The 25643-nt window shown below is 25.6% G+C and overlaps 1 protein-coding gene across 1 annotated transcript in view; it reads right to left on the bottom strand.

Annotated features, from left to right (window-relative positions):
- Positions 1-5482: 5482 nt before the first annotated feature.
- Positions 5483-25643, bottom strand: part of LOC100212021 (eukaryotic translation initiation factor 3 subunit L) — a 34570-nt gene continuing 14409 nt past the window's right edge. Inside the window, exons 5-16 of the mRNA XM_065803620.1 lie at positions 25559-25620; positions 23762-23825; positions 22324-22727; positions 11828-11998; positions 11057-11119; positions 9464-9634; positions 7075-7148; positions 6852-6909; positions 6682-6720; positions 5882-5974; positions 5675-5755; positions 5483-5570 (exon numbers count right to left, since the gene is read on the bottom strand). Coding sequence (XP_065659692.1) covers positions 5532-5570; positions 5675-5755; positions 5882-5974; positions 6682-6720; positions 6852-6909; positions 7075-7148; positions 9464-9634; positions 11057-11119; positions 11828-11998; positions 22324-22727; positions 23762-23825; positions 25559-25620 — 1319 coding nt within the window. The 3' untranslated portion in view covers positions 5483-5531. The remainder of the gene's footprint in view (positions 5571-5674; positions 5756-5881; positions 5975-6681; positions 6721-6851; positions 6910-7074; positions 7149-9463; positions 9635-11056; positions 11120-11827; positions 11999-22323; positions 22728-23761; positions 23826-25558; positions 25621-25643) is intronic.

The raw sequence follows: 25643 nt of genomic DNA, 5'->3' as shown, positions 1-25643 counted from the left end.
TATTCTGAAGCATATAAGGGTCTGATTTGACAACATTATTGAATGTCATTGCTCAGAAGATTTTTCGTGATTTATCTGGCAGTGGTGGTCCAGCTTCCATATCTGATAACCCAAAGTATCTTTCTTTTTTCCCCACAACCTACATCCAAAACAATGCTTTGATTTCACCTAAATGTCTATACACTTGTCTCCAGATATTGAAGTAATGACCCTATGCAATGAGGAATGTCCCCGCTTCTGCCATGAACAGTCGATTGAAACATGAGTGCAAATTATATTTTCAGTTGTCTATTTTTAGAACTTGTTTAGATGCATTTTTCATACTACTTTCTGCTGCACTTTTATAGGCAATCATTACTTTTTTGTTAAGTTGCTTAAAAGGGAAAGATGATAAACATTTTTTTTTTTTAAGTTTTTTTTAAGTTTAGTTTTAGTTTACATTATTTACATGTCGTGATTTACATGTAATATATAAATATATAAACTTGGAATCTGGAAGAAGATCATAACGATCTTGTCGCCAGAACCATATAAAAATTACAATATAAATATAATATAAGATAATACAAGTAGATTATGACAAAATAACAATCCAAAACATTTCAAATAATAAATCGTTAAAATAATATCTCAAAAATATTTCAATATATGATCCGTTGAAAAAATAATATTCTTTAATTTGTTTTTAAAAACAGAAAAAGAGATAGATGAATCAAAATTAGGCTATACAATTTTATTCCAGAGATAAGGTAATCTATACAAAATTGATTAAACTTTGTTTGACTAAAGGGTTCTTTTAAATAGTTTTTATTTCGCAAACTATATTTATTCTTTTCTTTAAAGGTAAATAGATCTTTAAAAACATGTAATAAAGGGTTGTTCATACAACAAAACGTAAAACATAAAGTATTATACAAATTAAGTTCAAAAACGTTTAATACATTCATATCTTTGAATAAAGGTTTTGTATTTGAAAAACGATTTAAAAAATGTATTATTCGCATTGCATGTTTCTGATGGCGGTAAAGACATTGCAATTTACTTTTGCCTGTACTTCCCCAGGCAATATTTGCATAGTTTATATAGCTATGAATAAATGAGTAGTATAGTTGTTTTAAATTATTTTTATTTAAATAATTTCTGGCCTTATAGAGGATTCCAATACTTTTTGCAACTTTTGTTGATATATAATCAATATGAGCTTTCCATGTCATATTTTCGTCAAGATAAATACCTAGGAATTTTAAAACGGAATCTTTTTTTATTTCTACTTCATCAATATAAAGTTTTGGTAAATCATTAGGCAAAAAACGCTTTTTTGTTGAGGAGTGGAAAAGGATCCACTTTGTTTTGTCAATATTTAAGGTTAGTTTGTTGCATTTAAACCAAGTCGAAATTTTTATAAGTTCTCGTTCATATTTAAGAAAAGTTTGTTAATGTCTTTGTTTGATAAAAATAAATTTGTATCGTCTGCAAACATGATGCTCATAAGGTTCGAGGCCTTATTTAGATCGTTGATGTATACTAAAAAGAGAAGTGGACCAAGTATAGAACCCTGTGGAACACCACATTTTATTTCAATTAATGTTTTATTTTGAAAATCAATAGGAAGCAAATCTTCTCCGTGGTAGACGAATTGCTTTCTATTTGACAAGTAGCTTTTATACCATTTGATCAATTGACCAGTTATTCCGTAGAACTCAAGTTTTTTAAGTAGGATATCATGGTTGACTGTATCAAAAGCCTTTGATAAATCGACAAAAACACCAAGTGTATATTGTGATTTAGCAAAAGAATTTGAGACTTCACGCGTAAACTGAATAATGGCTTGTTCAGTTGAACTATTTTTTTTAAAGCCGAATTGATTTTTATATAGTAAATTATTTGAAATCAGGTAGTTGTATGTCTTTTCAAAGATGATTTTTTCTAAAATTTTTGAAAATGTAGGAAGAATAGAAATAGGGCGATAATTATTGACGTTTGATTTTTCTCCGTCTTTATAAATCGGAATAACTTTAGCAATTTTTAATAGGTCAGGGAAAACCCCTTGCTGTATAGATGTTTTAAAAACTTTAAATATAATGTTTTTCAAACTTTCAAAGCAATCTATAATTATGTTCCCGTTTATTCCATCGGCACCGATTGCTTTGTGTCTTTTTAGAGATTTGAAGGCTCTTTCTAACTCTTCAATTGATAAATCTAGGAATAAGTCATGGGGAGAAAGTAAATTATTAGAAGTTGTCAAAAAATCATTAAAGGAAATATTCGTAGAAGGAATCCTATCAGCCAGCCTACTTCCGACATCAGTAAAGTATTTATTAAATTCTTCCGCTATTTCATTTGGTTCATATACACATAAATTGTTTATTTTAATCATTTTCGGAAGAAAATTTGAACAGGTTTTCTGATTCCCCGTTATTTCTTTTAATATTTTCCATATTTGTTTTGAGTCATTTTATTATATTTAGTAATAAGATTAGAGTAATAATTTTTTTTCAGGTTTTTACGAATTTTTTCAAATAGAGTTTTGTAGTTTTTATATATGCGTAAATTAGCATGAGATTTTGTTTTTAAATATTTTATATACAAATTTTGTTTAATTTTTGAAGATTTTTTAAGACCCTTGGTAATTCAAGGACTTTTTAAGGTTTTTGGTTTTAAGGTTATTTCGAAAACGGGAAAATTTGCATCGCACATCGAGAAGAATGTATTAAAGAACTTATTATAGATTACATTTATGTCTTCATTAAAATTTATATGCTTCCAGTTTAACATTGATAATTGATACTTAAACGTTTCTAAATTTTTTTTGTTAAAAATACGTTTTTTTATAGTTTGACTTTTGATAGTGTTAGGAGTTAAAATTGTGTTGATTGTTAGAAAAATGGGAAAGTGGTCTGATATATCTGTTTTTATAATGCCTTTTTGTATGTTATTGTTATATACATCTGTTGTTAAAATATTGTCTATTAGGGTGATTGAGTTTTCTGTTATTCGAGTAGGCCGGTTGATAAGCGGTATTGCTCCTGATACAAATATTTCATCATAAAATTTTTTTATTTTCGCTATATCGTAAGCAATCCATATTTAAATCGCCAATTACAAAGTTTTTTTTCTTTTCTTTGTTACCTTTATGAAAAATATTGTGTTTTAAGTATAAGCTTAAATTTTCTGACGCACCACCAGGTGGTCTATAACAACAACTTAGTAGAATGCTTTTGCTTTTAAACTTATCGCTTTTATTGTTTAAAATTTCAATTGTAACGATTTCTATATCGCCATCAGAAACGCACAAATCATTTTTTTCAATTGTCTTTCTAATAAAATTTCAATTTATTCCAGTTTATTCAATTGTCTTTCTAATAAAATTATTTCAAAACTAGGAAGATGGAAGTTAGAGTTATTATTAAGCTCATTTTGTGAACACCAAGTTTCCGTTAAACAAATAATATCAAAATAGATTTTAGTTTCCTCAATAAAATGTTGAAGATATTCAAAATTTTTGTTCATACTTCTTATATTTATGTGGACGATTCTGATTTTTTTGTTTTCATCGCCATTTTTAGAAAGAAATTCTTTTAAGTCACTAGCATAATGATAAAAACAATCTATTTTTGAGTCATTAAAATAATTAACATCTGGATCTATGTTTTCATCAGATCCAATGTATTTGTTTCCGAAGTTGAAAATAAGTGATTCATAGTCCTCCATTTTACATTTTTTGTTGTTATCATTTTGTGTATACTAAATAAGATTTAAAAGAATTTCTTATACTTCTGAGGCGCGCGTTACAAGTTTGGTATATATAACTTTAGCAAACTTACCCTCAGCTCGAAGTTCTTTTGCTTTTGTAAATAAAAGTCGTCTTTTTTCGATTGTGTAATTGCTATAGTCTTCGTTTATATATATTTTTTCGTTCCATAGTTTTCTTTTTTTATATTCATTTAATACGATTTCTCTATCTTTATAGTTAAGAAACTTTACCACGATAGTTCTTTTTCTTTTTCCAGATTCGTGCTTCTTCCCAGTCCAGTAAACATTTCAAATTCATGATAGAAGAAAACCTCTCCATGGCAGCAAAACCACAACTTATTTCTCGAAATCTAACGATAGCACGAGCGTTCACATCATATCCTTGACGGCCTTGGGTAGCAGCTTTACTTGATTCAACTGTGTTTGTTGAAGTATAAACAGTCTTCATCCTACCACAAATGGAACAGGATATCATGATACAATGTGAAAAACCTTTTCTTTTTTCTTTGATATCAGTAACATTGACATCTCATGCACAATCAGGACAAGCAAGCTCCTTACATATATTTGCTAAGGCATTGAAATGAGTAATAATAAAAAAATTATTTTCATCAATCTCACATTGCATAAAAGGCTTATTGCCTGCATTAAGAATAGAAGAAAGCTTTTTTGCAGAGCTAGATTGATTTTTCAAAGTGTCATAAATACTATCACAATTCACAATAACTAAGGGCGTTGTTATGAAACTTTAGAATAACCTGTTTATTGGTTGAGAGAAACACAAATATATTACTATACGAATTTTTGAATTTTCCAAGCACAAGCACAATGCTAAAAAAAGTAATTCTAAGAAAAAAAAATTATAATTTTTTAGAGCCCTAACACCTTAAGGAAAATTCATGGGCAATGAAAATTGCTTCGAATAAGCGCCAGTTCGAACAACCGGGAGTTTACTATGAATTTTGGTTCGAAAAATAATTTTAAATCAAAATTGTTATATTATCATATACATAAAAAGGTTTAAGCTTTAAGTTCTTTTTTATATGGATTATGTAATAGTTTCATGAAACATAAAATAGAGCCCAGGAACTGCATAAAAAAAAATTGCTTAAAACTAGTAATTGGGAATGTGTTTAAAAAACTTTTTAAATGCAAACAATTTTTATTCAAACTGCCACTTTAATATAAGTCTAGTTGCTGCTTTATATTGCTGCTTTAAGAAAAGTTACTTAAACTATTAACTATGCAAAATGAACCGTTGCCAGACATTTCAGGTGTCACTATAAACCAAATAAAAAATCCATAGTACCACTACATTTGCAGAATAAAAAAAATTCTATGTGGTAATTATAAGAGTAACCCAATAAAACTATTACTTTTGCCAGTTAATGTTTATTAAGGTTAATAAAATGTGTTTACTAGGCAATTTAGGTATCCATATCAACCCAAAATTAAAACTAATGTCACCATTAAAACCGCAATCCTCAAATAAGTAAAGAGTGCAAAAATGGCTCTTAAATCTTTTTTAAAAGTGAATTCTGGCCCACTGTGCGTTTGTGAGTCTGGTAAAATGGCTGTCACTCATATTTTAAATAACATTTCAGTAAGATAGGAACTTTCTAAAGTATATATTTTATAAACTAGCACTTTTAAAACTTAATTCTTTTTAATCACGAGAATACTTAAGATAACTTGTAATAATTTCCTGCAAATAAAAATAAACTAAATGTTTAGAGAATTTTATTTTTTACATTCGATGTTCATTTTTGAAATTCAATTCATACATGTTGCTGACTTTTCCACATACTTTTCGTGAACTAAATTAAAAAAAAAACAACAAATGTTTAAAACTAAATGCCACTGGTATATTAATAAACGCACTTGTATGCTAGTTAAAAATTTAATTGAAATAAAAGTTCACCTCATCGATCTTTAAAATTTGTCGAATAAAAAAATCGCCGTATCGCCGAGCAACTTTAGTGTCTGCTATATGAATCATATCCTTGAATAAAAAAAAATTTACACTATTAATGATAAGTAAATAATAATCAGAAATAAATCATATTAAATATTTTGTATTTAAAAAATTAATATTGAATAATAAAAAAAAACTTTGTAACGGACTCACATTTCCAATAAAAAAGTCTGTTTCTGGCGAAGATTGGAATTCTCCATTTAAAGCATCATTTCCTTTCGTCCATACTAAAGTACGCTGTTTATGCTGAAGAAAAATAAAATTCTCAAAATATTTAGATTTAAATTACTTTCATTGCATATTATATACCATTATTATATTCCCAATGATACCCTCAAATTTTGTAAAAACAACTTTATTTCCGTCAAAAGATTGATTTCCTACTGTTTTTATTTATAAAGCAGCAGTTTTGGAATGTTTCAAAGACAGCCATGAATCAGTATCTTCTAAAAACAACTTAGTATCAAAACGTTTCGAAAACAGAATGGAACCAGAACATTTTAAAACATCGAATCAAAATGTTTCTAAGATACGAGGCTGTATCTTGGAAACATTTTGATTCAATGTTTTAATATCGGAACGTTTTGAAAACAGAATGGAATCAGAACATTTAAAATATTACACGAAAATGTTTCTAAGACACAAGGCTGTGTTTGGAACACTTTAGTTTGTTCATTAAAGCCATTTCTGACTTAAAAAATTAAAAAAGAAAAATTAGTATATATTTCTTGTCTCATGGCAGACTTGTATTTATTAGCTACAACTCAAATAAAAATTTCTGAATTCTTGTTTATTGTATAGCCTTTATATAATTATAATTCTGTATTTTACTTAATTACATTAAGTAAATAAGGTTTAAGTTAGCTGTGAGTTGTAATGCACAGTGTACATAAAACACTTATATCATAAAACAGAACACATACCTTACGCAAATATATATATATATATTATACCTTAAAACAGAGTAGTGCTGTTTGCAATGTACCTTCATCCTACGCATAAATATTAAGTTTTACACAATTCAAAACATTATTGGGATTATTTATAGATAATACTTTGAACTGTGTAAAATATTTTAAAAACTTTCGGTTATTAGAATTTAATTTAAAATTAAATTTCATACCAATTCAGATAGAGATGCAAGTTTAGATAAAGACATAGTAGTGTACAATTTCAGATAGCTAAATAAACAAAGTTTGATAAAGACATAGTAGTGTACAAATTCAGATAGCTGGATAAAAAAAAAATTAAATCTAAAAAAATTCTTATATTTCCATATTAAAACATTGTAACACTTACTAATAACAGATATAATCATATTCAAGCATTTTAATGCATTTTAATACCTTCTAATTACAGGTATAATACTTTGCTGTTGCACTTCAACCATAAACATTCTAAGTTGCAAATTGAATGGATCCTAAAAAAAAGTTCAACTACACCATATATAAAAAAATTTGCTACCAATGGTTATATTTTAAACAACAAACTTTACATCCCTTATGCAACCCTTTGCATCATATATATTACTTTGATACACGATGGAACATTCCCTGATTACAATGGTCAAAAATATCATAATTTTGTTTATGAGCTATTTAATTAAATGTAGTTTGAACTACAATATAAAACTCCAAAGTCTGAGACATCTTTTATATGTTTTATACATCTTTTATAAGATTGATTTGATTTTTTTTTCAGCATAGTATTTCTTAAAATATACATATGTGTAAAACTAATTTGATTCTTTTATAAGATTGATTGACACTACAATATAAAAGTTTGAGACATCTTTTATATGTACTAATTATACAGATTGATTTCCTACTGTTTTTATTTATAAAACATATTTATAAAGTAGATATAGTTTTATATTTAAATTGAATGTGTATTTAGAATATTTTTAATTCGTGCAATAGCAAAGGGTTGCATGGCTATAAATAAATTTTACAATTAAAAAAGCAAAGGATTTTCTGTTGCAGTGCAGACAAACAAAGTATAGCAAAGAAATACAAAGGATAAATGAAGACTGAAGCGACCAATTATTCCATAATAATATATTTTAAGGCAATAGAATTCAAGTTAAAATTGATAGTAATTTGAGCAATCCTGAATATTCTTTAGATATCGATGCTTCAAGTAATATTACTTTTAAAACTAGTGACCAGTCTATTTAAACAATTTACGATAAATATCTGCAAAAACAAGCAGTTAAAATTGAAATTGCTATTTTAAAAAGAAATCTATTTAAAACATTAACAAGTCTTGACAACTGTTTTTGGCAACATCGCCTTCATCATTTGATTTCCCTCATATATAAATTCTTCCAGTTTATCAAGTGTACCACCTAGTATCTTTATGCCAATGAAGTACATTTTAGCTTCTGAAGTTAAAAATAGAAATATTTTATTGGTTTAACACCAGCTCAACTTACAAGCCAACATGATTTTCTTGGAAAATTAAATCTTGCCTACTGGAACAGTTCAAGAAAAGTTAAAACTTCTAACAATTTATCTAAGTAATAAAAAAAAAGTTACATTATTTAAGTTGACTCTTACTCATGTTAAATTATTTAAAGAAAGTGAAGTTTTCAAAAGAAAGTTGTCTTTTAAACATTAAAAAATATTTGTGTTTCTATTGACTGTACAAAGTTTTGATTTGAGGCTCTGAAAAACTATGCTCAACAATGAAAAAGACACATTCATTATACAAGCATCAATGAACAATGAAATGTCACACTGTTGTGATACCCTAATGATGCAGCTTGTTGTGTATCAGACATGTATGAGTGAGCTGACTACTGATGTTGATCTTAAATATGGTATAATGAAACATCTGCCAGGCACATTTCTTGTAAATAATGGTTTTACAAGCAAGCATTGACTTTTACAAAAACAAGCTACCATTATTATTCTACGATTTTTGGATAAACAAGAAAAAATTACTAAAGAAGCAATAATGTTGACAAAAAGAACTGCTAAAGTCAGAAACTATATAGAAAGTATTGACAATTTCAGAAAGATTTAATGATTTCAGAAAAAACTAAGTAAAACTCAGCACATCTGAAACTGTTAAATTTACCTAGAATTGTGCCAATGAAATTATCATTTTTTCATGTGACAGACAATACAGATAGTGAATGTGAATTAGATCAAAAGCATAATGCTGCAATCCAGTATGTCTGCTTGAACTTGATGTTTTGAAAAACTTTTATGAAAATAAGTTTTATGAAATTAAGTCAACTTTAATTTCAAATGGCGAATTGAAAGAAATTTATATTGAAATAAAGCTTTACTACAAAGATCTTCTTAACAAAAATGTCTTTTGAAGTGAATGAAATTAAATTTAAAAAAAAAAAAATTTAAATTAAAATTTTGATAGCTTTTAATTTCATGTTGATTTCATGCTAATAACCATTGCTGCTATTTTTTTGAACAACAATTGATAAACTATATAATGTATAAAATTACCATTATAATTAATAACATGTTGATAACAGCATGATATAATTGACAGATATTTGATACCTCTGTGAAACTAAACCTCACAATATGATTAGTGTACTTACTAATCATATTATCAAGGTATTCCAAATAGTTAAACTTTCCATTCATTTCAAATTCAAATAGAATTTTAGTGGTATATATATTTTTAGAGGATTATAGTGAGTTATATTTTTTTAGCATTTGTATTTTTTCAATAGAGAGTAAACAAAACGAAACTAAAAAAACTTACTAGGTGTGAATTAGCAGGAGAGGAGTCATAGTTTGGAGGTATCGGAGATATGAATTTTGGACAAGAGTATGAAAAGCATTCCTCAAACACAGATGTATCACCTTTTTGCATTTTCAACATTTTATCAAGCATCTTTTCCCGAAGGTATTGGTTAATACTCTCATCAATTCTCTAACAATCAAAGTAATAAAAAAATCTTTACAATTGATTTTATATAAAAAATTCTAAATTTTTTTGTCTACATAATAAAATAATACATGAAATTCAAATTTACTCTAAAACCTAAATAAAAGCAGCATAGTATTTCTTAAAATATACATATATGTGTAAAATTAATTGCATTTTCCAGGTTTTTTAAGGGCCTCAACTTGAAAAAATATAAAAATTTTCAAAATCATTGCCTTCCATATTGAAATAAACATTAACTTAAAAATTGTGATTTTTCTTGATGTTACATTTAACCTTTAGGAAAACTTTTATAGGCCTTAAAAAACCTAATGAAGAATTATCCTATATTAATATAAATTAAAATCATCCCCTCAATTTTTAAAACAAATTCCTATATCAATTAACAATAGACTAAATCAAAACTCTTCTAATGAAAATATTTTTAACTCTTCTAAACAAGTGTATAAAAAACTCTTAAAAAAAGCGAATTTAAAAATTTTGAGCTGAAATTTGAAAAAAATATTGCAAAAAAGCACAATAGAAATATAATTTGGTTCAACTTTTTTGAAACATTGCTGTATATAGGCAAAAAAATCTGTCGTAAAAAAAAAAGGTCATCAACTTCTGAATTTGGGTGGTGCCCAAATAAAGTTGATGCTGTCGAAAACAGTCTAGAATAGCCCTGTGTGTGTGTGTGTGTGTGTGTGTGTATGTATATATATATATATATATATATATATATATATATATATATATATATATATATATATATACATACATATCTATATATACATACCTATAGTAATGGACTTAGATATACAGTTTGTGGTAAAAAATAGATCTTCAATTGTCTGTGGTATTTAAACTGACAAAATTAAGTCAACAGATTATAACAAAACGCATTAATTTAATTGCGGAAACTAATTAGGATTAAAAAACCACAAAAACGCAAATTAAAAGACTATAATGTTTTTAAAAACATTCTGAATGTTTTATTTTTATTTTTTTACTGTAAAACATGCGCGGAAGTGTTGCTACATCGACTATCTTATAGTCAGACTTGCAATGGGGTGTTGCTACATCAACTGAGGGTTTGGTTAGGGCAGACAGTCTATCAAATAATAAAGGTAAAAAAAAAAAATTAAAAAAAAAACTTTTTTTTTCTAGTCTTTAAAATAATTTTTTTTTAAAAACAATCTAAAATTGACATTTTATGGTAGACTATATATATATATATATATATATATATATATATATATATATATATATATATATATATATATATATATTATATATAAAGAATTGAAAATAATCTTTAACAAAGTTTGAAAATTAAATCTTCAAAACAATCTTTTATCATGACAAACTAAATCTTAAACATTCAACTTATTGCTAATAAAATGTGTAACTGAATGCAAAACATACCTGTGGGCAAAGTACCAGACATATGCACACTAAAGTGTACATTTGTTCAGTTTTTTTTTTAATCTAAAAAAGAAAAAATTATTGCCAAAAAATTTATAATTAAACCATATAACTTATTTTATTACTATATTATGAGATAGCAGACAAATAAAACTTTTATTTCAAAAAAAATTCTACTATCTGCTACTAGACTACATTCTACTATTACAAAAAATAACTACTATTTACTACTATCTCTTTATTTAAACCATAAGTTAAATTAAGATTTCAAAAATACTTGATTTAATAATTTTGTTGACATATTAAAAATATGCTATAATCTAAAAACAAAATATACAAATTTATATGAGCATATATATGAATATATATATATATATATATATATATATATATATATATATATATATATATATATATATATATATATATATATATATATATTTTAAATATATATACTTTGCTTGGAACTATAAAATAAAATATAAAAAGAATTTACATAATTTAGTATAAAAAATGCTCTGTAAATTGTAATATATAATCTTTATATATTATTTTATTATTATTATACTAAAAAATTCATTAAATTCAAACTAAATCTTTTTTTACCTAATTGCAAAACATATTTTGTTAATTAGCTTATTTAAAACTTATAGTAAACACTGAATCTATATAATGCAAATAATAATTACAATAGAGATCCCCGAGCTTACCTCTAATTTATGCAAATATTTTAATTCACAATTCTTTCAGACATGAAAATTTATAACTCACTTGTTCAAATTGATAAGACTTTGTTTGTATCACTTGTTTGGCACGTTGAACATAAGAAAGAACACTAACAAAACTTCTAATAGCATCTTCATATCGCCGCATCATCATGTAAGCAAATCCAACATAATAATATGTTGTTACTTGGCATGCTGGTACTCGTGAATACAAGCTCTAAACGGAACAAGTTAAAAATGCTAAAAAGCAACATTTATGCATTTTAAATTATTTTAAATAAATCTAAGTTAGAATTATATTGTAATTAAAATTATATTGTAAAAAAATTTTGATTTTTTTGCAAATCAAACTTCATATTTTTCTTCATTTCACTTATGCAGAAAAAAAACTTGAGTTTATGACAGATGCTAGTATGAATTCTTTAAAATAATAAACATTTTGCTTTTAAATTTTTTTTTTACATAATCACAACTCAATTGAAACTTTAAAACAATTTTATTCTTCCAAAAAGAGTTAGAGCTATAAATAATAGTCAAAATTAATGTTTCTGCTATTAAATCACAGGTTTACAAATAAAAAAAGCATTTAAATTATAAACTATTGTGTCTACAGATGTATATTAAAATTTACAAAGCTTATTGTAAACTTATATAAAAACAAATGGTAATTTATTATTGCAAAACTGTGTGCTGCTCTTGCTAAGCCAAGCCCTAAACTTTTCTTTTTAGTGTTAAAACTCATTGAATTTTTTTTTTAATTTGTAGCCAATGACAACCTAAATCCCCAAAATTGCAAAAAGGCTACATAGAATTTTTTCTTGGCTAATGCCCTAATTACAAAAATGAAAGTTGTTAAACACATTGTAAATTTTGCAAACTATTCTTGTAACCATAAAATAGTAAAAAAGTTAATTCAAAACTTTTGCGAGTCAAGCCCCACATAAGACATATTTCAGATCTTAGCACTGAATTCCCTGCATATGAATTTTTAGTAAACTATTTCAACAACAAATTTACAAAACACTTCAACGATTCATCAATATTATAAAATTAAACTAATAAATATGTCATTTTAAATACAACTGAGTAATTACATGATAACAACTCAATCGAAATTATAAAATTTTTATTCTTGCAAAAATGTTTACTAGTAAAGCTATAAATGATAATCGATACCAGTGATTGTTTTTGCTATAAGATCATATGTTTACATATAAACACACTTGAAGCAACGATAATAAAATTATAAACTAATGTGTCTACAGATGTATATTAAAATTTACAAAGCTTATTGTAAACTTATATAAAAACAAATGGTAATTTTTTTATTGCAAAACTGTGTGCTGCTCTTGCTATAAGTCATAAGAACAAGGTCAGTGATTGTATTTGCATTGAAAATAACTATCAGTAAAACTAAGAGTTATCAATATAATTAATTCAATTTAAAAAAATAATTTAATAAACAATTCTTTAATATTGTTCTTGTTATAGAAATGCAAGACATTTTTTATACTTGTACTAGACTGAGCTAATTAAAGCTCATAGAGCTCATAAAGCTCATCAAATATGATATGGTTGGCAGTGAGAGATCCCTTTAATATATGTAATTAAAAAATAAGAGTTTTTAAATACATCTTAAATTCTAAAAATTAGTCTTTTTCCAATAAAAAGTGAAACAAAAGTCAAACCCCACATTAGACAATTTTTAGATTACTCAACACTGAGTTAATGATTTGCATATGAACATTTAGTTGTTTTTTTTTAATAAAAAACTTAAAAAAAAGAAAAAAGAAAAAATTATTAAACACTTGAATGACTCATCAATATTATAAAATTAAACTAATAAATATGTCATTTTAAATACAATTGAGTAATTAAATGTTAACAACTCAATCGAAATTATAAAATTTTTATTCTTGCAAAAATGTTTACTAGTAAAGCTATAAATGATAATCAATACCAGTGATTGTTTTTGCTATAAAATCACGTTTACATATAAACACACTTGAAGCAGCGATAATAAAATTGTAAACTATTGTCTACAGATGTATATTAAAATTTACAAAGCTTATTGTAAACTTATATAAAAACATATGGTAATTTTTTTATTGCAAAACTATGTGCTGCTCTTGCTATAAGTCATAAGAACAAGGTCAGTGATTGTATTTGCATTGATCAAACTTTAATGACATTTGCTAGTACCACATTTGACCCATTATAAAGATTCCCAACTGCTGAGACATTGTGTTCATATTAAAGTAAATGTTTAAAAAAAAAACGTTTGAGTTAAATTTTTTTGATTAAAACTTAACAATAAATGTATATCAATAAAAACTAAAAATGTTGTTTTATTCAAAGCTCACCTTTCTCCATTTTACTTAGGTTTTCAAAGTCTCTATAATATAATTTGCAATCTACAGACTAGATAATTTTATTCAAGTGCATTTAATTTATAAAATTTTTAGTTTATTATATCAATGTATTTTTTTTATTAAAGATAACAAAGTGTTTTTTCTCTCACAATCAGTAAATCCTAATTATTTGTATAATTTTTTACCCCAAAACATATTCAAAATAAAATAATATATTTAACTTTCAGATTTTAGTAACACAACTTGTTTTGAACAATTTTTTTTTTTAAAGTAAGCATTGTTTATTGATTGTATTTGTAAACAAGATTTTTAGATTGTTATATTTACTTTTTATAGAGTGTTATAATTTAGGTGACCAATGTCCTCCTGTTTTGTGCAAGAGCTAAATGAAATTAGGATTTTATAGATGAACTCCTACACAAAAACTGCTCGCCTTATCATTTATTCCGAATCTTTTTTTTATTTAAACAAAGAGGTTTTTTTTAAAATTTTATGTAGACTCAGGGCTTGTGATGAAGCGAGCGTGATTGCACTCCGCTCGTAAAACGCGCCCATAAACGGTATTTTCAAACATTCTAGGTGCGATAAACAACGCTCGTTCAGCTTATAACAAGCGTATAAAATAACGCTCGTCCAATAGTTCAGGATTATTTTTTTATTTTCATAAAATTTTTAAAAAAGATTTTTTATTAAAGATATTCTATTATCAAAGCACTAATATAAAATATAAAAAGCACTACATCGTTCTCTTTTGCACTAACATAATGAACGAGCAGTTTGAAGTCGTTAATAGTTACTAATTTCAATTATGGAATATGCACATGGAAACACAATGCGAATACAAAAATGCGCAAATAAAATAAGAATAGAAAATTAGAAAACCATTATAAGAAAATTGAAACTGCAGAGTATTTTTAATCTTGTGAAAATATCAAGTAAGATTTATGTGATTTATTGTTTGTAATATTCCACACATCGTTTATAATAAAAATAAATATTATTAATAGAGTAATTTTTAAAATTAGTTTTTGTTCATAGTATAGGTTTTTTATTAACTATTTTTTATTTCAACTCAAATTTAAAATGATTCTGTTGTTTAGAATGTTTGCAATCACATTCGAAAAGGAAACAAAGTAATGATGTAAACATTTATTAAATGGAAAGTTATGATTCTTATTTATTATTATTTCTAATTGTGTTATTTTTTTAAGATAAAAAAAAATGTAATTTTAAAAAGAAATTTTAGAAAAAAATTAAATAATTAAATTTGAATAAAAAATATCAAGAAATATAAAAACCATTAACTGTTAATTAAGTTTACAGCGTAACATTTTAAAATACATATATCAAAACAATGAATCAAAACACTAAATTATACTTCAATACTAAATCAATAAGAAGTTGCGTTTTTGTTTGATATTATTATTTTATAACATAAATAGTTAAAAATAAAATCGCGATCTGACAATAAACAAGAAGTTTAAAAATCTACTTCGTTGAAGTAGTTTCATGAGTGTGATACTAATTCAAACATTTTTTGACGAAAGAACTATGCAACAAATAAAAAAAGATATAAAAAATAAATTAATAAAATAAATTATAAAAAAATATAATAAATTTTCATGATCGCGCTCGCCGACGTTATCTCGAGCGCGCATAATCACGCTTGATGAAAACACATTCTAATTTTACGAGCGCGATATAACACGCTTGACGATTTTCTTCATCACAAGCCCTGTAGACTGTTTATTGCTAGGAATTTTATTTCTCTCATCAAAACAATGTTTTGAATAAAAATTAACTTGGATAAACCACATTACTTATTAGGGATATTTGATAACCCGCTACATTTTTAAACTGTTGATTATTATGTTGATTTTTTAAAAATATAAACTGTTGATTATTATGTTGATTTTTTCTATTTTCACCAATAATAATTTAAGAGAACTAAAGTCAGAACTAAAGAACAGAGCAAAGTAACAATTTTTTTTAAAAGTATTTATTAGTATAAATTTATCATTTAGTCTTAATCAAAACAGTTTAGCACAAAAGCTTTTTTTTAAACATTTTCTTTAATATGAACACAACTTGTCTAAGCAGTGAGGAATCTCTTTAATAATTATAGTTAAAAAAATGAGTTTTTAAATACATCTTGATTCTAAAAATTAGTCTTTTAACCATAAAAAGTGAAACAGAAAGTTTAGTGAGTAAAGCCCCATATAAAATAATTTTCAGATTTTAACACCAAGTTTATTTTTTGCATATGAACTTTTAGTAAAATTTTTTAATGAAAAAAAATTATTAAACACTTGAATGACTCATCAATAATATAAAATTAAACAGCTAAATTTGTCATTTCAAATACAAAAGCTATAAATGATAATCAATACAAGTGATTGCTTTTGCTATAAAATCACATGTTTACATATAAACACACTTGAAGCAGCGATAATAAAACTGTAAACTATTGTCTACAAATCTATATTAAAATTTACAAAGCTTATTGTAAATTTATATAAAAACAAATGGTAATTTTTTTATTGCAAAACTGTGTGCTGCTTTAAGTCTATATGACTTAAATCAGCACACAGTTTTGCAATAAAAAAATTTCAATAAAATTGGAATAAAATTTTCAATAAAAATATTTGCAAATAAAAATAAAAATACAAATAAAAATACAAATAAAAATACAAATAAAAAAATTTGCAATAAAAAAATATAAACAAGGTCAGTGATTATATTTGCATTGAAAGTAAATATCAGTAAAATTAAGAGTTATTATCAATATAAGTAATTCAATAAAAATTTATTACTTTATAAACAACTCTTTAATATTATTGTTGTTATAGAAATGCAAGGCATTTTTGATGCTTGAACTAGACTGAGCAATCAAAGCCCATAGAGAAATATGATATTCTAACAAAATCTCTGTAGAGGAGGTAATACAAACAAGCAAACAAACAAACAAAAAAGACTTAACTTTACTAATAACAGACAATAAATAAAGATTTAATTTAAGGAGAAAAAACCATACCTCTGGTAAAACCTTACAATACCTTTGGTAGAAATGTAAAGTGGTAAAAACAAGAGTGATAAACATTAAGAGTGAAAAATAATTTAGTATTAATATGAAACTTTTTAATAAATTTAATATAAATAATCTAAGACAAATAGAAAAAATGATATCATCAAATGATAAACGATAAAAGAGTGATAAAGTGAAATGTACTTATAACATAAACTAATCTAGTTTATGTTGTTGTTATAAGACAATAAGTAGAAAATATGATATTAGAATGTCAATCAAAACATTATGGCTTTGATAAACTTTGATGCTGTTATAGATACCAATTTCGAATTATGTTAACCAATCAAAATGTAACCGAAAAACAACAACAACAAATAAAGCATTCTGAACGCGCAAAATCTAAAACTAGCCTAAAAATTAAATAACATAATAGTTAAAAAAAAATTAAAATTAGTATAAACATTTAATTAAAGATGGGAAAAAAAAAAAATAAGTATAATGAAATATAGAAACAACAATAAAAGCAATCTAAGTAAAAAAAAAAAAAAAAGCAACAACAAATCTATATAACAAAAACAGAATATCTCATGCAACACAAAAAAAGTTTTTTTTGTAGACCTGTGTAATTGGACCATTTTCTGTATAGGAATTACCTTGGCTACCTTAAAAGCTTCTAGAAAAATTTTTGAAAATATTATTTATCATTGCGCACAGAGGTTTGGAGATAATGTAAGATACCAGTTTTAGAAGAAATGCTGGTAGACAATTGGGACCAAGGCTTTTATTAATTTTTTGTCTTGAATAATCCCAAAATAGCAAACAATAAATAAATAATAAATAGCAAAATGATCTTTTTTTAAAATGCTAAAAAAACAATAGTTTTTATGCAATAAAATTTTGAATAATATTTATATAAAATGATTAGTATTTTTAAAATTTTTATAAAATTTTGCTTCTTGTGAATACCATATTGACTTTTTATGAATATTTATACATTTTTTTGGATAATATAAGGGATCTTTTAAATATTTAAGGGTCAGGGTAACAACATCAGTTTTTACTATATCTAATAACATCTGTCCGAGAACATCTGAAATTTCATTGATGTCTAATAACATCTAGTTGCATTGGTTTGACAAGCTTTTAACTGATCCGTTAGTAATTTTGAGTAAATCAATGTCAAAAACTGCTATGTTCCTACCGTAAAAATTTATTAGTATTAATTGATAATATTCACCCATGATAACATAAGTATTTGCCTTAAGTATCACTATCTGCAACTAAAAAATGTTTCATTCTTCATTGAAAAATAAATACCCCCAAAATGCAGTTAGAACCTTGTCATAGTGAAATGTCACATCTTCACTATGACAAGGTTCTAACTGTGGTTATAACAATAGTTAGCAACATTTTAGCTACTTTTAAATTTTGTAACTGAAGCAATAGTGTAATAAATGGTAATTACCATATTATCTAAAAAGATTTGACCGCTATATTATATTTAAAAACCATTACGTTATGGTTTAAAAGCTTTCATCGCATCCTGTCATTTTATAGGAGAAGAACCACTGGTTAGTAATCTCGGCCCTGGAGAGACACAAAAGAAAATACAGTCTTAAATTGTGCAAGTTTAAATCTTTGATTTAACATTCAAAACTCTAGAAGTTGATGTGCTAGTGCCAGCATTTTTTCTGTTAGGTTTTTTCATTAAATTCGACATTAGCACAAATCATAGGTTTATTTCAATCATGAATAGATAATTTTAGCACAGCAATGTTAGAAAAAGGAACTAACTTGTAGTTAAAAAGCTTTGCTGTTAAGCAATAGTCCTTGAAGTCTTGTGGAGTTATTTGAATATTATATTTATAATGATAAGGATTTTTTCCAATAACTTGTTTGAGGGTCATTATCAATTAAAGTGGACTATAAAAACCAGCTATCTTTGTGAGCTTTTTAATTTAATTATGCGCATGAGCCACATTCTGGACATAGATGACTGGGTGACTGGGAATTAAGTATTTTGAAGTGTTTAAGTTAATGCTAGTAGTTTCCCTTTAAAAATGTAACACTATTTGATATTATACTGTTCTGATTTTGAGGGATGCAGCAATCAGACCAAGTAACTAAGTTGCTCATGTTATCCTCTACCACAACATCCAATATCTTGCAAAAGATACTTATGAAAAGTTAATATTTAGAAAAATGCTTGCCAATATTGCCAACCATTGATTCAGTCCATAATGCTCAGTATTGTTGATCATTTGTTGTATAATATGCTGCCAAGTTAATCACACTTTGCTTACTCTCATTAAAAATAGTTTCATTTCCAACATTGCGATTTCAATTTATAGGACTTTTAAAAGTCATTTAAAGTTATTTTAAAATTCTTTTTTTATTTATAATACAGCTTGCTTTTTAACATTGCTAATAAACATTTCATTACAAAATGTTCAATTTTTTAAATATTACTAATGTATATGATGCAGTATATTAAAATTATATTCATCAACTATATTCAAAATTATACATTTATTAACTGACCGTTAGAGATGGGTTATAAACATGTATGACTGACCGTTTGGGGCTAGACACAGTTAAACATCCTTACATTGACTGACAGTTAAGGATATGCGCAGCAAAATGTACTTACATCAACCAACGACAAGTTTGTGAAAAGACTGAATTGTCATTATTAAATTTAAAAAAAGAGTTTTGCTTCATAAAAGTCATTAATTTTTGTTTTTAATAGTTATTTTAACATTGATAGAAACCAGTACTTTTTTTAAATATAAAACAGTAAATATTAGCGTTTTTGTGATATATATTTTTTTACATCAACAAACTAAAATACTATATGTTAATATTAAAGTCAATGTTTTTATACAATTTTTGATGAGCATGAAATTCTTCATCTTAAACTATTTAACAGAAAAAAATTTGAAATATTCTGCAGTTAGAGTTTACCCTGACCTGTTAGTTGGAACTTTTTCAAACTAAATATTAGTTAACTAAACCTGCAGAAAGAACTTTGGCACATTGGCAGCTTGCTTATTTTATGCTAGATCGCAGTAAATTTTAGTTTATTTTGTTTGTCATGATACAAATAGTCCAATAAAGTCAAAATCTTAATTTTTCGAAAAAATGTCAGTTAGAACCTTGTCAAACCAACATAACGATCTGTGTAAAAAGTATAAAATTACTACAGATTTAGTTACATCTTTTTAATTATCTAAGTATAACAATATCAGTGCAACTACATCTGGAGATTTTACAGATTTAGTTACATCTTATGTCATAATTATGTTAAGAATAACCACATATGTACAACTAGATTTGTGAAGTCTACAGATATAGTCACATCTCTTCAATTACATTAAATATAACTGCAGGATTTATTAAAATATTAAATTATAATGCATTATATTAACCAGATGTAGTTCCATATATGGTTTTTTCCGATGTAGTTACACCTGGAGGAAATTCTTCCAGATGTTATTGGACTATTGGAGAAAAATTACCAGATGTAGTTACATTTTCCTGAAAATGTTGTTAGAGGTCATTGAATTTCCAGATGATATCAGACAGATGTTGTTGAAGTTAAGATAAAGATGATTGTAGACAAAAATGATTATCTTGGACTACTCTACAGCTGTAGTAAACTTTTACCATTTGTATATATTTTCTAATTCACTCCCAACTAGGCTGCAAGCAACTACTACTAAGTTGGGAATTACTAGAAAATGAAGAATATAGTTAAAGAGCAAGGAAACAGTTGACAGAAGACTTGAAAAGTTGTAGGTTGTATGAGTCAGGAAAACATGAAGATGGGAGAGAGTTCAAAGGGTTGAAACGCAGGAAAAAAAAACAGATAAAAGTTTTTTGAGCATGTTTTTAGAGACTCAAGGTCGTGACTTTGCTTAATAAAGAGTCAAGTGATAGTGAATTTTAGTTGATAGAACTAGAGATGATAGCTCCTTTCATCAGCGATCATGATGGGAGAAATGCTCAAGCTTGGCAGACAAAGCAGTCCAACGATGTTAGACTTGCTTTATATATATATATATATATATATATATATATATATATATATATATATATATATATATATATATATATATATATATATATATATATATATATATATATATATATATTGTTGTCTTTGGGAAGAGAGGAAGGAAAAAAGTGATTCTTACACCAACACATACGTCACTTTTAATTACTTTTGACTTTCGTCTAACATTTTTGTGTTGGACGAAAGTCAAAACCATTAATTTAATTACAAATTAATTGTTATATAAAAAAACCACAAAAACGCAAATTTAATTGACCAGAATGTTTTTAAAAACATTCTGAATGTTTTTAAAACATTCTGAATGTTTTTAACAATATAAACAATGTTTTTATTTTTATTTTTTTTAATAAAATGTTTTTATTTTTATTTTTCTTACTGTAAATCATGCGCGGAGTGTTGCTACATCAACTATCTTATAGCCTGACTCGCAAGGGAGTGCTGCTACATCGACTGACAAATAGCCTGACTCGCAAGGGAGTGCTGCTACATCGACTGACAAATAGCCTGACTCGCAAGGGAGTGCTGCTACATCGACTGACAAATAGCCTGACCCGCAAGGGAGTGTTGCTACATCGACTGAGGGTTTGGTTGGGGCAGGCAGTCTATCATTATTAAAAAAAAAAAATTCCGGTCTTGCATTTTAATTTTTACTTTTTGTCAACAAAATATGGAAAAAACTTTCGGACAACATCTAAGGGTTCTATATATATATATATATATATATATATATATATATATATATATATATATATATATATATATATATATATATATATATATATATATATATATATATATATATATATATATATATATATTCATTTATGTAATTAAAAATGCTGATGGGAAGTCAAACCATATTTTAGAAAATTAAATTTACAAAAATGTATCTAAAAACCTTAAAATCTTGAATTACTAAATTTATATTTAACTTCAAATTTAATTTTTTAACACTTTGTAATCTCTTTCTAATCTCTAATATATTGAAGTACTTTGAACACTTTGTAATCTCTGCACTACATTGAAATGCTTTTAATATTTTTCATAATAATATAAAATAAAGTCACCTTTTTATTGAGGTCAACATTTCCTAAAACTTTTATTGCTTGATAATAATCACCAAGTAAGGAGTGCAAGCGTAACAGGCCTATTAGACTAAAATAACCAAGCATTTTATATAGCGGCAATTTCCCATACTCCCCTGCAACTGTATCAGGGTCTTCATCATTCCCAAAAACCTCAAGTTGTTCATTAATTCGTGATGTTTCAACTAGACAATATAATACATTTAGAACACTGTGAACATTCCAAACTTTATAAACATTTTCTTTTAATGATATCATTTCATCTTCAGTCTTGTTCATGATTTTAGCGCGGAACTGACAAAAAGCTTGAAACTGATAAATAAACTCATCAATGATGTCCCACATCCATTGATTAGGAAGTACAAGAGTAGAAGGTGCCGTTTCATCTAAATTAAATAATTACAATTTGATTTTGATGTTCCATATGTTTATATATTTGTCAATTATCAAATATATTTTTCTTTAACCTATACATTTATACAACCCATTTGATTAAAGATTAGATAATTTTGCTAAGTCTACATAAACCGTGTTTTTATTTTTGCTGAATTATGCAGTAAATGTAATAATTTAATACCAAACTAGGTTGCAATAGGGATTATCAAAAAGATTATCTGTCAATATTATTGCTAATGGATTTTCAGTAAGATTATTTAAAAATATTTGATTTAACACTATATGATAAACATGATTTAGGAGGACTGCTATAATAAATATATTTTCTTACATTAGCAATGATAACAATATAAGATTAACAAAAATCTTTAGACCAGGGATGCCAAGTCCCAAAAATTAATCCGGATTTGAAAGTCACAAAAAGATTACTTCTTCCTAGTTTTTTGCATCAAGCTCTAAAAATATAAAAAAGCTTATGGACAACTAATGGGAAAAAAATTAAGACATTTAGGGAGAGGTTTAGAGATATTTAAAGGAACAATCGAACTCAGAGCCTTTAGGTATAATGGCGACAAGGACACTGGGACTCCAGTTTAAAAAACAATGTTCTAAGTCATTAAATCTCATGAAATTTTTTATTATAGCCGATCATAAGTCAACCAACATTAGAGTTTCCTGACACCAGAGACCAGGAAAAAAAGAGATATAAATCCAGAGTCCTTTTGGGACTTCGCATCTCTGGTTTAGACTGCACAAAAAAAAGTGCAAAATTAGTTCTATTCAAAAGTTCAAAGAGTTTGAATTAATATTACAATAATTTTATTTAAAAATAACCTTTAATGATTAATATTAAATCAATAGTCTTTGTTTGAATAAAATTTTATATCTAATATGTTACAGTATGACAAACGTTCAATTCAAACGCTCAATGACAAAAATTCAATACCTCAATATATAATATTTGCTGAATTCATTTACAATTGAAAGAATCCTATAAAAAATAATTATATAACTATAAACTCACCAAGTATGTAATTAAAAAGTTCACAGTAATTATAATATGATGCATAGCGATGTTCCATTGTAGGCTAAAAATATAGGTATAATTTATTATTAAATAAAAATAAGTTTAAATTATTACAAGAGTCAAATTAAGATTTTGAATTGCGATGGGCCAAAGCCATTTAGCGATCTTATATATATCTTATAGTGTTCATATCATAAATAATCCTTTAAAAATAAGTTTCATGTTAATTAAACTTTTTAGAACAATTTATTACCGAGATAATAGCAAATAACTAAATAACTTTTAACGCCTTTTTTTTTCTCTCGAAGGTAAGTTCCAGCTTGTTTACTTTTTTTTCTAAAAAAATACTGATCCGATTAATGTCCTTTTGTAGTTGATGTGTAGTAATGACGTCAATACAAAAAAAGTTTTTTCAAATAACTAAAACTCAAGTTCTAAAAGTTATGTTTGGGTTTTGCCTTAGTTCTGCAATTAATTCTTATGTAGAAGAATGCCTTTATATAAAACTTTTTATAAAATGTATAACAGAATAAAAAAAAAAATACAATCAATAAGTAAACGCTTTAAAAGTTAACTTACATTTATTTTATTTTAAAAACAAAACTAATATTAATGCTATAAATATAAGATATATAAATTTAAAAATCATACTGAAAAATAAGTTTTGCTAATAAAACCTTTGACATGAAAATACTTTTTTTTATTTTTTATTTTTATCTAGTAAGATATAGTGAAAATACATTTGATTTCATGGTAATTGAAAACGAAATATTTAAATGGAAATGAAAATAAAACAAAGTAGAAAAGCGGAAATCTTTATTTACAATTTTTATTTTGTTAACCCTCCAGCTGAATTAAAATGTTTCATGTGCACACCTTTTTATTAAAGGGGAAAAAACAATCTAATGGGAAAAACCAAATCTAATCTTATTGTGTAAATTGTTTAAAAAACTCTGCGGTAAATAAATTTATTATTCAAATCAGATATTTTTACAACGGAAAAATCTATGCAGATTCATGGAGTTAATATCTTAGGAGTATATCATGTAGGAGTAATATCATGGAGTTTACCTCTCAATTGAGAGTATAATGGCAAAGCAAGAAATGTCTTTTGTTAATATCTCAGTAAATAAATTGTTTTGATAATTTTAATAAACTCAAAACTTATTTTTTAATGTTTATTTACAAAATAAACATAACTTGTCTTCGCAATTAGGAAACTCTTTAAAAGTATATTATTTAAAGCAATTGCGATCAATAATTTTTATGAACTTTATAAAACATCTGTTTTATAAAAATAATGTTTAAGACAATAGTTATGAGAGTCTTATGGAAAAACTTTTTTGTTGCTTGGCTATTTTTGTTGCCAATAATTTGCTGTTTTTCTGCAAAAAATTTCGCAATCTCATAGATTTGAGTTAACTTGTCCCTTGTATTATACAAACAAATTTAATACATATAAATAAAAAATTGAACCTTTAAAACTATTGTACTTAACTGAATTTAGACAAAAAAGCACAAATTTATATAAGTAATAAAATAATTATCATAATTATATAAGCAACTATCAAGAATTTGTCATCTTAAAATATTCTTAAAAATTTATGCAGTCAGAAAATAAAATAAAATTTTTTTTTTTCATTTTTTCTTAATACTTTCTGTAAATGTTGTCAAATTATTAAGATTAACAAAGAAATTTAAAATTTTGCAAAAGTTTGAATTGAAAGTTTGATGATAATAATTCGTATACTAAACTCTCACTAATATTTTAATGGGCACAATAATTAAAATAACCTTTAACTTGGAGTAAATATGTCTGTAGTATAACTCTTTGTATAAAGTCAAGAATAATTTATCTAAAATTAAATAATTATTTTGA

Source organism: Hydra vulgaris, chromosome 08 (assembly GCF_038396675.1).
Source record: "Hydra vulgaris chromosome 08, alternate assembly HydraT2T_AEP".
NCBI lineage: Eukaryota > Metazoa > Cnidaria > Hydrozoa > Anthoathecata > Hydridae > Hydra > Hydra vulgaris.
The sequence above is the reverse complement of the archived record's forward strand: the minus strand, read 5'-3'. Positions and strand labels throughout refer to the sequence as shown.